Source organism: Aulonocara stuartgranti, assembly GCF_965226115.1.
Source record: "Aulonocara stuartgranti genome assembly, chromosome: 10".
NCBI classification, from domain to species: domain Eukaryota; kingdom Metazoa; phylum Chordata; class Actinopteri; order Cichliformes; family Cichlidae; genus Aulonocara; species Aulonocara stuartgranti.
In genome coordinates, this window is record NC_138946.1 from 27,333,500 (window position 1) to 27,350,675 (window position 17,176).

Sequence of the window (17,176 nt, forward strand, 5' to 3'; positions counted from 1 at the left end):
CTCCTCTCTTTACGCAGTGACGTTTTCCAAAATGAGGACAATCAGCTCCAAAGGGATATTATATATTTTTGGTCTTCGCTTGTGAAAACCAATCAATGAATGTCACAGCACAGCAGCATTCTTGAGCATACTGTTATATTTATCACAGTGTAGCATTCAGATTCAGAGTCCAGCTCACAACATTGAAATAACCCATTTCTTCTTGCCTCGCTGCTCGTCTGCACGAGGGGGAGGGTTGTCATAAATAGAAAAGGAAAGACACGCTAGTTCACTCATACCCTACGTAATGTTGAAATAGCCCGTGCAGTCCCAAATCAAGTAGAACACGACAAGAGACGTGTGATAGCGAAAAAAAGAACAGACTAACAGGTCTTCGCTTCAGCCCTCATTCTCTCAGCAAGGTTGAGATGTGGGTGGCATGCTTACTCCTCAGCTGTGAGTCTCTCCGTATTCATGCTGCCTTGTCAAGAAGCATTTCATCCAGAAGCAATAAGACTCAACAGGGTGCTTAATCCCTTCTTGGTTGCTGCGCTATAAAGGTGAAGCAGGAGGACGAAGAGAAAAATGTGTGTGTGTGTGTGTGTGTGTGTGAGATGTCGAGTGTCTATGAAAGGAGGGGGCTGGGAGGACTGCATCCATCGTCCTATCACAAAAAGGCAGGTTTTGAGAAGGGACCCAATCATTACAGGGACTAGAGCTCGTTTCCATGGAGATGACGCTGGAATGATGTTGGCTGCCTATTGATTGCTCAAGGGGCAGTAGACAGTGCAACAGAGGGAGGCTGCAGGAGGCAGGCAGACAGACAGCTATGACCAGCAGAAACTGACTGTAATGTTTTACTGTAGTTGTGCACTAGGGAAATGGACGCAATTAGAGTACGGTAGATGGATATGTGAAATACATCGTATAGTCATTTACTTGACTGGATATGAGAAAAAAAAGTATGTTTTAGACAGTGAGGGCGAAAAGTTCATCTTAAGAGTAAAGTTTCTTTATGTGAAACTGTAAAGAAATCAGAATCAGAATACTTTATTAATCCCATAATTAAGGAAATTATGCAGTATTAAAATAGGCCTCTATGAATAATTTTTACTTTCCCGACACAGGAAGTTGTAGCCAATCAGTGTCTGACAAGCCTCACCTCTGTAAACTGGAATAAATTTACTGGAAATCCCAGCTGTGCTGTCGATGCCTTTTTGCTGCATTTTGATAGTTTATCTAACAAATAATCTATCTTACTGTGTAAGAAACCACCAAAGGAATTTGCATTTTGGTGAGTGATATTTTTAAAATAAGCATTTTTTTTCTAGTTGTGAAAATGCAACTTTCGTATAAAGCATTACTTCAAACATTAGAGAGGCTATAGTTAGGAGCAACAAAGACTAACTGGAAATTTTGGCTTTTTAAAAATTTTTTCTACCTGGTATTTTTCTGGTGTGTTGCCAGTGCAATCAAAAGTAAAATCACATACAGTTCACCCTGAAAATTAAAGTTCACATTTCCTTTACCGTGCAGATTTTGATACATTAAATGGTTAAAAATTGAGAGCCACAGACTTTTGGCTCACACACACAAGGTTCCTTTTTTTGTCCTAACATCGGTTTCCCCAGCTTCAACCTATTCCATTATTACTTAGTTTGCTCACAAGATCTTAAATCTTAAGTAGCCTAAAGACAAACCAACCAACACATGAGTGCCTCTGAACACCATCTATATTCTGCTTCAACTCCTTTGAAATTTTAAATTTGCTCCTTTGTTAGTAGCAGTGTTCTTGACAGCAAAACAACTAAATAATATGTGAGAGAGCTGCAGTACACATGACCACTGCTTAGGGCTGTGTGATATGATCAAAATCTCATATCCCGATATAAGACATCTATTGTGCCGATAACGATATAAATCACAAAAATGTAACATTTTCTGTAAATTCTGTGAATCTCGGGCAGCTCGACTTGCGTGAAGTGTTTCCAGCTGGGCGTCATGTACCTGGAGTCGAATGTTTTAACCGATGTATGAAACTATACATTTTTAGACATAAGTTGTAACGGCCGCCGTTTTCTTTGTGAGTATTTATTACGCAGCGTGCTGCGGGGAAAAGCCTGTTCTAACGTTTGAGTCTAAGGTTTATTTTTAAGCACCTGATGACTCTGTTTTGCTTCTCATCCATAAATACTTTGCATACTCTTTCACGTGATTCAGTTTATTTAGAAAAGTCTCAACAGGATCTTGAGCTTTATTGTGAAAGGTTTATGTGGAAAATAAACAAGCGGACATGCAGTGGTTTTACCGTCGTTGTTGCTAACGACAGCGCATAAAAACAGGCGCTTGTCTGTTCATAGTGTGGTTATATTAAATATAAGAGAAAGGGAGAACTTTAAGAAAATTAATATAGCCACTACAGTAACCATCAAAACGATGAAAAAATATTGCCGCAGTTTATTTTGCGACACAATGAAACAAACGATAGCGTAAAATGAAACGATAGATGTTTTTATATCGTGATCCGATATATATCGTTATATCGAACAGCCCTACAGCCCTGCTTACAAGAAGATACAGTAACTATGAAAAATCTTACTGAGCATAAAATAATAAATCTCAAACCACATATGCCCCTGCAAAGAAAGGAGCTTCAGCCAGGCGCATCATAGATCAATGGCAGAGACATCCTTTTATGCTCATTTTGGCACAATCGGAAGAGCATCTCACAAGAAAATAAATATTATGTTACACTCACACACTTCACATTGAAATTTAAACATTATTACAGACAAGATATAGACTGATTAAAAAGCCCAAAAGAAAAAACAATGAATATGCCTTTCCACACATGCTGAAAAATATTATCAGCAGATCAGACATGACGAAAAGAAAGAGGGATGAGTCAGTGCATTCTTGTTAGAGTATTAGTATTTGGGTCCAATACCTTAGCAGCAACGTGTAAGAAATATTAAAGAAAAATATAGAGAGATGAACAATTGCCCACTTTTTAGATACAGTTCAAGCTTTGATTAATTATTCAAATCCATGCCTATGAAAACTTTATCCAAAATTTAAGACATGGAAGCACAGTGACCCAATTCTGCCAGTCCTACAAGAGACACATAAACACACACACCCTCCACCCTCCTCTCTGCACATATCATGCAATATTCACCTCCAATAGACGGTTCAATCTTAAGAAAGTGTGAAAATTAAGTTTCTAAGCTGTCATATCGGCCAAAATGGCTGTTTCGGACTTTAAACTATTTAACACATCTTGCATCATTTTGACATTTTAAAAAGCTGCAACATTTGCTGATATTTGCTTCTTTCCTTTCGTTTTACTTGACTGTTTCGGTGCACAACTGATATACAAAATACAGTTCCTGATAGCTTAATCTTTTAGATTTCATTCATCCATCTGTTCTTTGACTATGACTTGACTTTGCAAGTAACAGCCAATCAGAAGAAAGCTGGCTCAAAAGAAAGAGAAATGGAGCTAAAGCAAGAAGCTAAAATAATTGGCTGCAACAAGGCATATGTATAAATGGAGGTTAAAATAGGCCGAAAAAATCCAGAATGATGTTCGAGCACCTTCACATGATAGGTAGGTTAATGTATATTACTCTTGAAAGAGGTCATTTTTCAAAATTATTCAGTAATAACACAATAATGACATCCAGTTTCCACCCACAATACTATTAAGACCGTAGGGTCTTAATAGGGACCGTAGGGTCTTTACCTTACAACAGCGGTCCCCAACCCCTGGGCCACGGACCGGTACTGTGAGTCGTTTGGGACCGGGCCACGAGAGTTGAGACACAGGTGTGACAATTATGGTTTTTGGGGTTTTTATCGTTATTTTTTATCGTTTTTAACATTAACTCTGTTTCCCTGGGTCTTTTCCTGTGTGTTATTAATAAATGTTCTTTTTTCTGGTACTGGTTTTATTTTGTTGTATTTATCTTAAAGGTCGGTCCATGAAAATAGTGTTGGACAGCTTCCTTACAATATAAAGCGCCTTGAGGCGACTGCTGTTGTGATTTGGTGCTATATAAATATAAATTAATCTTTTTTTTCTCATCCCTCTGATGCATTTTGATGGAGATGTAAACAAAGTTGATTGCAGTAGTTCAGCATCTAGCTAGAGAAGAAATGTGAACATAAATGGAGTAAAGTTTATTTTAAGGAAATTTAAAGGTATTTTCAGGTAATTTCAAATGCAACTTGTCAAGCAGCTCAAAATATCATGACAGAAACACACAAACAATTTCTGCATAGCCCATCAAAAAATGTGTCTGCAACCTAAAGGCACAGCTTTCCTTTTTTTATATACTTCTCAGAGACATGGAGAAAAAAAAACATTGATATGTAAAATGGAGTAAGACATAATAAACACCGGACACCATCCCTCCTCACCATCTATCACCAAGAGCAACTCCAGAATGGAACAATCCAACCGCTCTCCAGGAAACTGATTACAGACCCCAAGCTGTGCATCATGGTGAGCCCAACTATATCAAGCTGGTATCTCTCGGCGTCAAGCACTGGTTCAGGCTCCTTCTCCACCAGAGCAGTGATGCTCCATGTAAGCAAAGCCGGTTGCAGCAGATCAGACCGATAAGGTCCCCACCCTCGACTGCCACTGATCTATATTGCACCAGGTATTGGGTCCACATGAGGCGTGGCGTGTTCTCGCAAGTCTGGCGTTTCAGCAAAAAACGGTTTGCTTAGGGCAGGGGTGGGGAACTCCAGGTATCAAGGGCTGGTGTCCTGCAGGTTTTAGATATTACCCTGGGTCAACACACCTGAATCAAATGATTAGTTCATTACCAGGCCTCTGGAGGACTTGAAGACATGTCGAGGTCATTTAGCCATTTAATCAGCTGTGTTGGATCAATGACACATCTAAAACCTGCACGACACCGGCCCATGAGGCCTGGAGTTCCCCCACCCCTGGCTTAGGGAGACACTAGCAGAATACTCACAATAATGTAGCTCATAGGATCACTAGGCCACACAAATCCCAATCATCAGAATAAGGGGGAGATGAAGAGGCTTTAACCCCTACATATAAGATAAATAAGGATAATATATGGAGCTTAAAAATTAGCATATTTCTCCTTTAATATATTTTTTATTTAATTATTACAGATAATAGTTAAATGAGCACGGCATAAAGTCAGAGAAACTTTGTTATAATTAACACCTGTGGCTGTTAAGTAAACTGATCTGATGATCATGTTTGCAAACAGCTAGCATGCGCACAACATTAACGTGAAAACACTTGCCAAAACTGTACTTGAGACCATTCCGCACTTCAAGTCACACTGTTGTATGTACTGTATGTAAAATATTTTGTACAATGACTTTGAGATCAGCATATATGCTGTTTACATGTCAGTATATGACAACAAAGTTGACTTGGAAATGACAAAGCCATCCATACTAGATTCATGTTGCTTAGCCAGGTTACAGATTTAAGTACTATTGAATTGTTTTTCCATGTGTGGTCACATGATTCTAAAGCATCATGATGCTTATGGAAGGCATGTGTGCAGCTTTTGACTCATGAGATCCAACAGGAGCAGGATCAGGCAAAGATATGCAGCACTGTCCAAGTAAAGACAGTCAGGACCACCACATAAGCATGGACTGAGGACACCAAGGACAGAATATATTTTCATATAGAAAAGTTTCTACTAACATACTGAATGCCAACCATAAAAAAGTCATAACTGCCAGGAACTAGAAGAATGTTGCATAATAACAAGATGATTAAAAAAACACAAAACAAACATGGATAGGTTAACCTGGAAATATGAAGTTGCTCACCTCCATGTTTCTTTTCATACATTTGGACGGCGAGGACTCCTCAGATCTAGAAGACTCAGTGCAGGACAACGGCTGGTCGTCCCAGCCTGCATGGGGAGTGTTGAGAGAGTGGCAAATATTTGGAGATCTGTTCTGACAGGTGTCCAAGACTGTAGGAGTGGCACAGGGGTCAGCTGCACATAAGTTCCTCTCTGAAGGCTGCTTCCACTGATCTAGTTTGATTTTGCTTTTTGGTGAGTGGGAGGTACTATGGGGTCTCTGTAGCAAGCTCCTCTGGGGGGTTAGGAGGGGGGTCGTCTGACAGTATTTACTGCTGTCTTCCTGAGATGGCTTCCTTGACAGGCTTTTGAAAACATGCCTGAGGGGTGCCGCTTTCTGTGCCCCCTGCAACAGTCTTCCATGAGCTTCTAGCAGGTGGCAAAGGAAGATGGCCTTTTCTAGCTCAAATTTCTGCCTGTGATGCAATTTATAAGCTGCCTGCTCACCGTTTATCTTCATATACAGAGTTAGCAGTAAGTGCTCCAGCTTTGTATACGTCTGTCTGCTGCAAAAACAAAAAGCCTTTTTCCGTGTGGAGTCAACGCTACCGTGCCATTTACTGCTTTCAGTGTCCACCTTTTTAGCCAGAAAATACCTGTGTCTGTTATAGTTTCTGTCCTTTTGGTCTCCTCGCCTGGCTGTCAGCTCCCTCACAGCTCTTTGCTGCTCTCTCTCTGCTTCTTCTCGTAGCCATCTAATCTCCGCAGTGAGCGCTTCATGAGCCTGTCGTGTTCTCGATTTTGCCACTTCCCAGTCAGCACGCAGGCTCTCTAGGTCTTGTCCACAGCCCGACAGGTCCTGGCATGGTTTCATAGATGACAGTACCACAGAGTTATCCCTGTCTTCAGTCATGATGCCTTATTCACAGCACAACATGCATGGAAGGGTAGACAGTTCTCACTTCTAAAGAATTGGCTAAGTATCAGAACTGAGTGGCCATGCAGGTGAATGATGGGTTTGGTGGGTTAGAAATTCAGCATGCAAATAACGTAAGGTCACTGGGGGGGGGGGAGAAATCGAAAAAAAAAAGACAGATGAAGGTTAAGGATGAAGGTAATATATGAAATATAAAATGTAGTGTTTTTAGATGATTAAGAAATTGATCGTTACTTAGGGAGGGTTTTGTTATGAAGGGAGAAAGAAAGACTGAACATCTTTGTGCAACCAGGAAAGGACATTGTGATGGTAGCTGACTGCTTTATGTTCGGACAGAGATTTCAAATTTACCTAGAATAAATATGGCACTCAATAATTAGTTTTTATCTAACGTTGCCTGGATGAACTCAAACATCTTAACAAACACAGAACAAGGCACGAACAATGGAGTGTATGTAACAGCAGTCAAACATTAGGATGCAATAAGTGATATGATGCAAAAAAAGATCTGTCTTAGCTGCCGTTACTGAAACCCGTTTTGCCCATCACTAGCTCAACTTAGCGGTTCTCATATGGACGCGAGAGTACGGTTAGTATTACACGGAGGATGGGGACTCTGCTAATTCGAGCTAATTAACTAGCTTAATCTTGGTTTAGCATGTTACTGTCATGCCCTCAAATAGGTGACGCTAAACTCTATTACGCTATTCTGTAATGTGAATAACACTCTCTAGCATCCTGGAGTCGGAAAAAACAAAACAAGACAAAAGGAAAAAAAAGAAAAAAACACTTCTGGCTACTACGTCCTGTTAGCCTGTGTTAGCTTAAGGTTTGTTTGTTTTTTAGCCATAACTTGTCTCAAACTCACCTCTCAGCAGACTCAACTACTATAATGAACTTTTCATCAATGGGGACATCTTCTTTTGACTAAAGTATTTCTGTCAGCATTCAAATTAGCTGTGTAATAACACTAATACCGCCTACGTTTAGTTGTTAAAGGTCCACAGAGCCATGCAAGAAGGGGTTTGTTTATGTGACAGACACCAGTGTGACACTCAGCCTCTGTCCAGCGTCATCCTGCTGGCCCGGCCAGGAGCAATGCTGCTTTCACGTACTTCACGTCCTTTCTCACCATGGCAACGCTTCATGACATATGAGATTGGTAATTTTTCAAGGTTGGATAGATTTCAGTTGTTTTTATATGGCTTCAGTTTCTTATATTTCTGTATTTTATGTAAAGATTTGAGTAGTTCATGGGCTCATTTGAAGTGTTTGTTTTTATTCCCCCTCCTCCAAAATATGGAGTATTACCTACTGATATTGAAGGCAACATACCATCCTCTCAACTTGTGGGAGATGAAGGACCACTAGTGGTTACACAGTGCTAGTGTGATGTAAATCCGCCAATTTTCTATGTATTTTTAATCAAGGTTTATTATCTTAACTATTATTTTTTTATAACTATAATAATAACTATTATTAGGGCCCGAGCACCGATAGTGCGAAGGCCCTATTGTATCGGCTCCGTTTCTTCTTCTTCTTCTTCTTCTTCTTCTTCTTCTTCTTCTTCTTCTTATTATTATTATTATTATTCTTATTATTATTATTATTATTATTATTATTATTATTATTATTATTATTCAGGCAAAACAAGGGCCTTTTTGAGGGCCTAAACATGGTCAAAAACTCGTGAAATTTTGCATACATGCCAGGTCTGGTGAAAAATTTTGTATTTTAATGGTTTTACATATGAGCACTGGGAAATGGCTCTAGAGCGCCACCTATGCCTTGTTAAATGCAGCCCTACGACCACATCGTTTGAGCTATATGTATGAAATTTGGCACACATGTGTACCATGCCAAGACGAACAAAAAAGTCAGTGGGCCCATTGACGCAAACCCAACAGGAAGTCCGCCATTTGGACGTGAAGGTGACATTTTGGCTTTAATTTTGCCATTTCCATGCCTCGCACTTTTTCGAACTCCTCCTTGGGATTTGGTCGTATAAGCTTCATCTTTGGCCAGTGTCAACTACACACTTGGGCCATGTTAAATTGCGGAGCTTTTGAATTTTTGCGATACGGTGAGGCGGTGACGCCACGGCGAATTTCGATGACTCGCCATGAAAATCTTATTGCCTCTCATTCTGTCATACATTGTCCGATCTGGACCAAAGAGCACACATATGATAAGGCTCCAGCCCTGAACATATTTCAACTGCCATATTTGACATCAAGGACAGCGCCACCTAGTGGGAACAGGAAATGTCATGTTTTACACTTTGAGGTACAGTATTGTGATGGGGGACATCTGCAGCCTCAAATTTCTCCAGAAAAGCCTTAAGGAGTTGGTCTTGGGTTACAGTGAAAACTGTGAGTTTTCGCGAAAGGGTGTGACCCCAGCAGCATGGCGAATATTGATGTTTCGCCATGAAGAAACAAATTAGTATAGCTCAATGAAATCCAATCTGATCAGTACCAGACTTTACAGGCATGATGTCAGACCCGCCCTGAACAGATTGATGTGCCCATTGACAGGAATATGCAGAGCGCCACCTAGTGGCAACAGGAAATGTCATGACTTATACTATATATATATATATATATATATATAGATAGATAGAGAGATAGAGAGATAGAGAGATATATACAGTGTTGGGGAGTAACGGAATACATGTACCGCCGTTACGTATTTAGAATACAAAATATGAGTAACTGTATTCCGTTACAGTTACCGTTTAAAAAGGTGGTATTCAGAATACAGTTACTTTGTTGAAATAAATGGATTACACTGCGGTACTTTCCTGTTTCATTTTGTCGCGGGTCAGGACTGTTTGGGTTTTGTTTGACAGCTACGTTCTGTTGTTCCAGGCGGCAGCGTTACGGTTGCCATGGTTACAGGGCGACGCTCTCTCTCTCTTTCTGCGACTGTGTGTTTCCTGGGTGAGAGAGCGCCTTTTCGTTGTTGTTGTTGTGCTAAGCTAACAGGCAGAATGCTACAAGCATAGCTCTAAAGAATGTAGCATCATGGGCAGTGTAGTCCGTGCTGCAGGGAGAATGGACTGCCATACACGTTATGTGTCTGTGAGCGCGAGGAGGGAGAAAAAGGCGAGTGGAAAGGTACGAGCAGTCATCGAGGAAAAACGGGAGCTGGAAGCATGTAAATATAATAATAACCACTGCAGCCAAGAAGAGTGCCTGACGAGCCCAGTTGTAAGTAAGCTATTAAGACTCGACTGTACACCGTGTTCGTGTTTTCCTCCGAAAACAATAAGTTCCGTTGGAGCAGCCTTTCAACGCCTCTCTCTGTCTCTCGCAAGAAAAATTGACCCACACAACAAAGTAAAGCTATTTTTCGGCTATGAGCCGACAGGGACCCCGCCGTATTAGTCAGAGGTCCCTTTACTACAGTTCGGAGTCGCGGACCTTCAGTAATAGTAATAAATCACACAGCAATAGTACATTCACGTTGTTGTAAAAAGCACGATAATATATTAAGTAATCCAAAGTATTCAGAATACGTTACTCTCATTGAGTAACGTAACGGAATACGTTACAGAATACATTTTGGGGCATGTATTCTGTATTCTGTAACGGAATACATTTTAAAAGTAACCTTCCCAACACTGGATATATATATACATATATATATATAGATATAGATATAGATAGATATATAGATATAGATAGATAGATATAGATATAGATATCTAGATATATATCTAGATATATATATATATATATATATATATATATATATATATATATATATATATATATATATATATATAATGTTCTTCCTCTACACCCCCCCCCAATTTTTTTGCACATGTCGAGGAGCGTGTCAGGCTACATTTCACTGTGTGTTATACTTGTATAACTATGCATGTGACAAATAAAGAACCTTGAACCTTGAATAAAGAGCCTTGACTTACACTTTGTTGTACTGATTTTCACATGTTCATCGTGGACACCTCAAAAGCGGTGAATATCACTGTCAGTCCCTCATGATGTTTCAGTGAGAAAATTGTGACTTTAAACTAAATGGCGCACCCCAGTGGCAACGCTGTTCACCATGACAAATGAAGTGGCTTTTGAGGGGCTTGGAAAGTTTCAAAAGTCTTGAAGTTTGGCACACACCTCCAATGTGAAGACGGCTTTGTTGTTATGATATCATTTTCCTTGAATAGGGCGAAATGGCTCCACAGCGCCCCCTACAAAATTTCAAAACATCAGCCCTTGCTCTGTGTTTTATCTATGAGTCTGAAACCTGGTAAGCTCATGGAAGATGTCAAGATGTACAAAAAAGTCTCCTGGAGCAATATCCCAAATCCAACAGGAAGTCAGCCATTTTAAAATTAATGTGTAATTTTGGCGACATTTTCCCCTCCTTTCAGGCCTCATACTTTTACGAACTCCTCCAAGGGATTTCATCAGATTGATGCGATCTCCAGTGTGTGGAATCTAACGACCTTTGTGATGTTAAATTGCGAAGCTTTTTGCGTTCAGGGAAACGGGGTGGTAATGGCGGCACATGGTTTCAATCACTCGCCAAAAAGCAGTAATCTGCTGTCACTCAAAAACACAATGTTCAATCTCTCCCAAAGGTCGCAGGCGTGATGAGACTCGAGCTCGGAAATGTTTGTTATGCCATTTGTCATTAATGGTTAGAGCGCCACCTAGTGGGACGACTATAATCATGATTGAATGAGATGAATTGTTAGCTGGTGGTTAAATGCATAAATTCCATCAATGTGACATCAGGTCGGACGTGCTGGTTGTAGGTGTTGGGCGTGGCTCGATGCGCGGGGGGTGCGAGGGCCCTCATAACGCTGCTTGCAGCTTTAATTATTATTATTATTATTGGTATTATTATTATTATTATTATTATTATTATAAATGGGAGTCATTATTTTAGTTATCTTCCCATTGCAAAGCATCTATGACTCTGTGATTTACTAACATCAAGAGCAAAACACAATTATAATCAGTGTAACTATGTCCTGTGATTTTATACAACCAGAGTGTCTTCATCCATCTAACAAAATGCTATCGACAAAAGTAATTTTCAGATGCAGGACAGGTTTAAACAGAATTTTTTATTAATATTTATTTAGCTGCTTCAGACTCAGCAACTAGGTATCGAGCAAATGCCAGCGAGACTTTTAATGAAGGAGACGCATCGGTAGTGTGTGAATACGTGTGTAAACATACTGACAAACCTTCTCTTGTGTCACTGTTTTAGATTGCTGGCAAACAGGAAAGAGGAAAAGGAAGGCAGACAGAAGTCACAGCAGGCTGGGCTAAAAATAAATCTCACTAAATCAAAGTTCGAAGCCAAGCTCGCTGAGACGTGACAGGCTCACATGAAGGGAAGGACAGACTGAAAAGCTCTACACTCAATTAACTGTACCACTGCCACACCGAGAACTAAGCGGAATGACTAGTGGACAGGTGTGGAATAGCAGCACTGGATAGCTCTGCTGCAGTTATGGACAGGAAGAGAGTGGGTGGGTGGAAATCAAAGGAGAAGGTGCAGATAACGTATCGTTATTTAGTAACAGCTGAGATTAACATTTTATCTAATTACACACTTTCACTACTACTTTTTAGAGAGAAACAAGTAATATTATGTAAAAACAGTTCATAGACCATTAGAATAAGTTTGATTACACTTTTACATGCCATGAAATATTGTCTGAAAAGAAAAGAGAAAGAAACAAAAATGCCTGAAAATAGCCTGTGATTCCTGTGATTATTATTATCCTCCCACCTTTGCAACCAAACCAGTGTCAGCATAATATAATCACCAGGAATGCACTGTTTAAAATGATCTGCTGGACCTTGATAAAATGCTTCCTGGAGTTTCATTATTTGGCAAAGGTACTGATATTGTAAATCCTCAGAGGTATGTACATACCTTTACAATGTCATGTTACCGAAATCCATCAGACACTTTCCACTGTTTGGCGTTTGTATCAGCAGAGAGCTACACTATTTATTTATTTTAAATCATCACTATTGCAAGCTCAGCAGCTGACAGGATTTCTAATGGTTTGAAGATGAACGATACAGAGACAGACAGAAAGAGAGAGCCTCAGCATGCGTTATCAGGGTGTCCTTGAGCTGCTCCCTCTTTCATTCCCATCTCTGTCTGATCACGTGTGGCAGACTGTTGGGAAGAGGCAGAAACTGATACACAGACAGAGAAAACATATCTACTGCTGCCATCCAACTATAAGCTACTGCAACTCCTTAAATTATCTTTTACCTCTAAGGTGATGATAATTCCAAACATATCTCTTAGTTGTGATTTGTACAGTATTACCAGATTTCTGGACATGCTGTCTGCATGCTTGTATCGTATCAGCCCTGTTTCTCCTGTACTCACCTGAAGCCTATGCCCATGTTCAGTGGCGGTCTTAGCCTGTTTGGCGCCCTGGGCGAACACCCCCTCTGGCGCCCCCCCCTCCACACACACACACATGAAGAGAGAGAGTATGCATTGTATGCAAACTGCTACTAAGCAGACATCATAATTCGTCATACAATGAGAACAGGACAAATCAACAATTAACACTGACTAATCAATATTATATTATTGTATATATTGTTTGGAGTTTAGTCTGTTACTGTTACTATTTTTACCATTTCTTCTTGGAGGAACTATAACCCACATAATTTCCTTAGGGATTAAGAAAGTATTCTGATTCTTAATGTTTTAGGATACATGACCTGCCATTATCCAATGACACATCTGCTTACCTGTGTCTTTTGCTCGTTTCTCCTTGTAGGAGCCATAATTAAATGTATTGAATTTTAATGATCACTGGGTTTTCATTTGTTTGGTTGCTATGGTGATGTGTAACGGGAGTCACGTGGGTGGTAGCGGTGACATTAAGAGGGCACTGTCAGTCTGTCATTCATTGGTTTGATTTTGACAGAGAGGAGGGCTGGGTAGCCGTAGGTTTTGTTGACCACAAGGAGTTTCCCCTTGTTGCATTAGAGCCTGTGATGTTTTATAAGTTTGAATCGCGAGCCGATCACATTGCTCTGTAAACTTTTCAAGCACTTTAATAAACAAGCAAGCAATTCCACCTCTCACATTATTGCATAAGGTTGACAGCGCGTCAGGCAAATAGGCAGGCTCAGTCCCCGGCCTCTAGCGACTGTGGAAGTCGCTACACTCCTCCTCTTCTTTTCTCTTTTTTTTAAACTTTAAAAATGGGTTGTGTGTGAGACTTTAAATCAACAAAATATAAAATATACATTTTCAATTGTTATTGTGTGGTGGACCACTGGAGGGCTCCACTCACACCCAGTTCTCAGGAAGTGTTGTTGCTGTGTTTTGGAGGGAAAGTGTTCAGTTCTGTGGTGATGAGTAATAAACGAGCAGTGTTTATCGAGAGCTCTCGTGTCGTCTGTGTTTACCTCCACATTGGTGACCCCTGACTCGAACATGCTGCAGTCCGATGGTGGCACCAACTCCGCTCTGGATGCATCAGCAGCCACCAGCTACGTTTGCTGTGGCGCTCGAGCTGCCGGACTTTTGGCTTCACGATCCCCCATCGTGCACATGGAGTCTCAGTTCGCCCTTCATGGCATCTCGGCTGACGACACGAAATATCACCATGTGGTGGCTTCTCTCGACCCGCTAGCCACCCGTCGTGTGTTGACTCTCCTCCGGGACCCACCCACCCGAGGGAAGTACGCTGCCCTTAAGGAGCTGCTTCTTCGGCGCTATGCCCTCTCCGACGCAGAGCGAGCCGAGAAGCTCCTCTCCCTCTCAGGCCTGGGTGGCGGTACGGCTCTCGAACTGATGGAGCACATGCTATCCTTTCTCGGACCGGACGACGGGGGATTCCTCTTCGCCCACATCTTCCTTCCGACAGCTGCCGGCGGCCGTGAGAGCCGGCCTCGCCAACTCTCCGCTTCTGGGCACCAGAGGTGTGGACTCGAGTCACATGACTTGGACTCGAGTCAGACTCGAGTCATTAATTTTATGACTTTAGACTTGACTTGAAAAAATGTTCTAAGACTTGTGACTTGACTTGGACTTTTACACCAATGACCTGGGACTTGAATTGGACTTGAACCGGTTTACTTGAAAAGACTTGATATTTTACCCCAAATATAAAATTTAACATGCATATTATATAGAGATTGAAAATGTGACGTCATTCACGGGTAGAACCGCAAAGGATTCTGGGAACTCGTGGCAAGCGGTACTAGCGCACGCAGGCTTTCAATTAAAATCAGTTATACAGCGATAAAAAGAAACACAAAAATGTCAAGAAGCTGTTGTATTATTAACTGCAATAGCCGGTCGCATGACAGCCACGGGAAGCCGACGGGTAAAGAGATCGGTTGTTATCGGATTACGTCGTTGAAGAGAAATTGTTCAAGCCATGTTTCCGAAGTAACAAAGACGCGACGGATGGCCTGGATTGCAGCCATTCAAAGACCAAATATAACGTCCCAGAACACTCCAGCTCACAGGTTAGTCTGCTCCAAGCATTTACACGAAGGTCAGTGTTTTTTAGTAGTTAATACGTCATTTTTCTTAACATAATTGGTGATATAGGTTACAAGCAAGTCTGGTGCTGAACAGAAATTGTCCGCTATGCTCCTTTATTTATTGTGCATAAATAGTGAATTGTCCTGACACAATATTGTGTTTCGCTTCTGTTATTATGGTACATTGACAAAAACATATACTTTTATTCACAGGATAAAACAGGTTTTTTGTATCACTAATTGCCCAGTACGATTACAGCATACAGTATTATTGTCACTGCTACATTTCTGTGATGCTACCAGAAATTATTTCCACTACTAATTAATTACCGTTGAGCTCAAAGGTCCTATTAATAAACGGTTAAGGAATGTGTATTTATGACGACAATTTGTGAGACTGGTAAACTTATGATACGTACGATCAGAAACGGCCCTAACCAATCTGGCGCCCTAGGCAAGATTTTAGGTGGCGCCCCCATACATCAGCAGTGTAGTGTAATGTTGTAACAAATAATATTTCTATTAAATAAGCTTTACTTTGCATTTTAATTAACGTGGGATTATTTTTTGTATTTAGAAATAATAGTACCAACTTTTTTTTTTTTTTTCAACATTTGTGGCACTGGCGTGGCGCCCCCTGATGGACGGCGCCCTTAGCATTTGCCTATACGGCCTATGCCACGGGCCGGCCCTGCGTACGATGGTCTTTCGTTCTACACGGTGCATTTCAAGGTCCTGCACCCATCCGTCGGTAAACTGTACCTGGGCTTGTTGCAGTGACCTGAAGTTACTAAACTTCATGAGTGTATGCACTCACTCCAAGAACCATATAATTATAAATATGCCTATAAATATGCTACGATGAGATAGCTGACTTCATCTAACTAGCAAATGTTGTCCAGGCTACGTTGGTGATACAGTTTTTTTTTAATGTGTATGATATTTTTGTCATGCGATTTTAAAGCTGGTCCTACAACCGCATCCAAGAATAACATGCAGCTTATCTCAGAACTGTCGGTGAAAATTATTCTTGGAGCTAGGTTTAATTGAGCTGCATTTTAAAGAGGTGCAATTTCACAATTTGTGTATATTTTCTAAGTTCACTATTTTGTCATGTGTTGAGAAAAACACAGATTTTAAAATTACATGGTCTAATATTTACATTTAGCATATAACTGCAACATTATTTTTTCGGGTTTTTTTTTTTAAAGACTCGAAAGGACTTGAAATTCAAAGTTTCAGACTTGTGACTTGACTCGGACTTTTACACCAGTGACTTGAGACTCGACTCTGACTTGCCTGACATTACTTGAGACTTGACTTGAGACTTGAGGATAAAGACTTGAGACTTACTTGAGACTTGCAAAACAATGACTTGGTCCCACCTCTGCTGGGCACGAAGGATTATCGCTGGCTGAGGACGCGGATCGTATTCTTCTGGCTACCCGCACTTTCCACGATCACGACCTAGTTCCAGCCTCGCCGGCGGCGCCTTCCACTTCCCCGCTGACCTGTACCAGATCCTTCGCTGACGGCAAAGATCGCGGCACAGCGACACCATGGACGGGACCTCTGTTTCTACCATCAGCGTTTTGGCGCCGGAGCGCGCCACTGCCTGCTGCCTTGCGCTTTTCCGACCCTGGGACATGGACCCTGCCAGCGCGCTGTAGCGGCCACGACCGCTGGCGACAAAGAAAAACTGCTCTTCATAGAAGACTCGCGCTCTTGGAGACGTTTCCTGGTCAACTCCGGCTCCCAGAAGAGCCTCCTTCCCTCGTCCGGAGCCGACAGTTTAGCAGCGGGCTGTGGACCGCAGCTTATTGTGGCTAATGGCTCTCCCATCGCAACGTTCGGGGAAAGGTTCGTGACTGTTTGTTTTCATGGTCGGGATTTCCAATGGACCTTTCTTGTTGCCGCTAGCTCTGTAC

General features: G+C 41.2%; 2 protein-coding genes across 9 annotated transcripts in view; one reads left to right on the forward strand and one right to left on the reverse strand.

Moving 5' to 3' along the window:
- The window catches only part of tspoap1 (TSPO associated protein 1), a 77,700-nt gene extending 69,772 nt beyond the window's left edge, over window positions 1-7,928 (reverse strand). For 3 of the 6 annotated variants that reach the window (XM_082548580.1, XM_082548583.1, XM_082548579.1), the window contains exons 1-2: window positions 7,601-7,927; window positions 5,818-6,854 (exon numbers count right to left, since the gene is read on the reverse strand). In XM_082548580.1, the coding sequence (XP_082404706.1) occupies window positions 5,818-6,708 (891 nt within the window). In that variant the 5' untranslated portion in view covers window positions 6,709-6,854; window positions 7,601-7,927. Of the gene's footprint in view, window positions 1-5,817; window positions 6,855-7,600 lie in introns of all 6 variants that reach the window. The other 3 variants (XM_082548582.1, XM_082548581.1, XM_082548578.1) reach the window with 2 other exon arrangements.
- Window positions 7,929-9,398: 1,470 nt separating this feature from the next.
- The window catches only part of LOC309715447 (scavenger receptor cysteine-rich domain-containing group B protein), a 33,879-nt gene continuing 26,101 nt past the window's right edge, over window positions 9,399-17,176 (forward strand). Inside the window, exon 1 of one of the 3 annotated variants that reach the window (XM_082548594.1) lies at window positions 9,399-9,944. Coding sequence is in view for 2 of the 3 variants with exons in the window: in XM_082548591.1 (XP_082404717.1) it covers window positions 14,191-14,678 (488 nt within the window). In the remaining variant the exon portion in view is untranslated. The other 2 variants (XM_082548591.1, XM_082548592.1) reach the window with 2 other exon arrangements.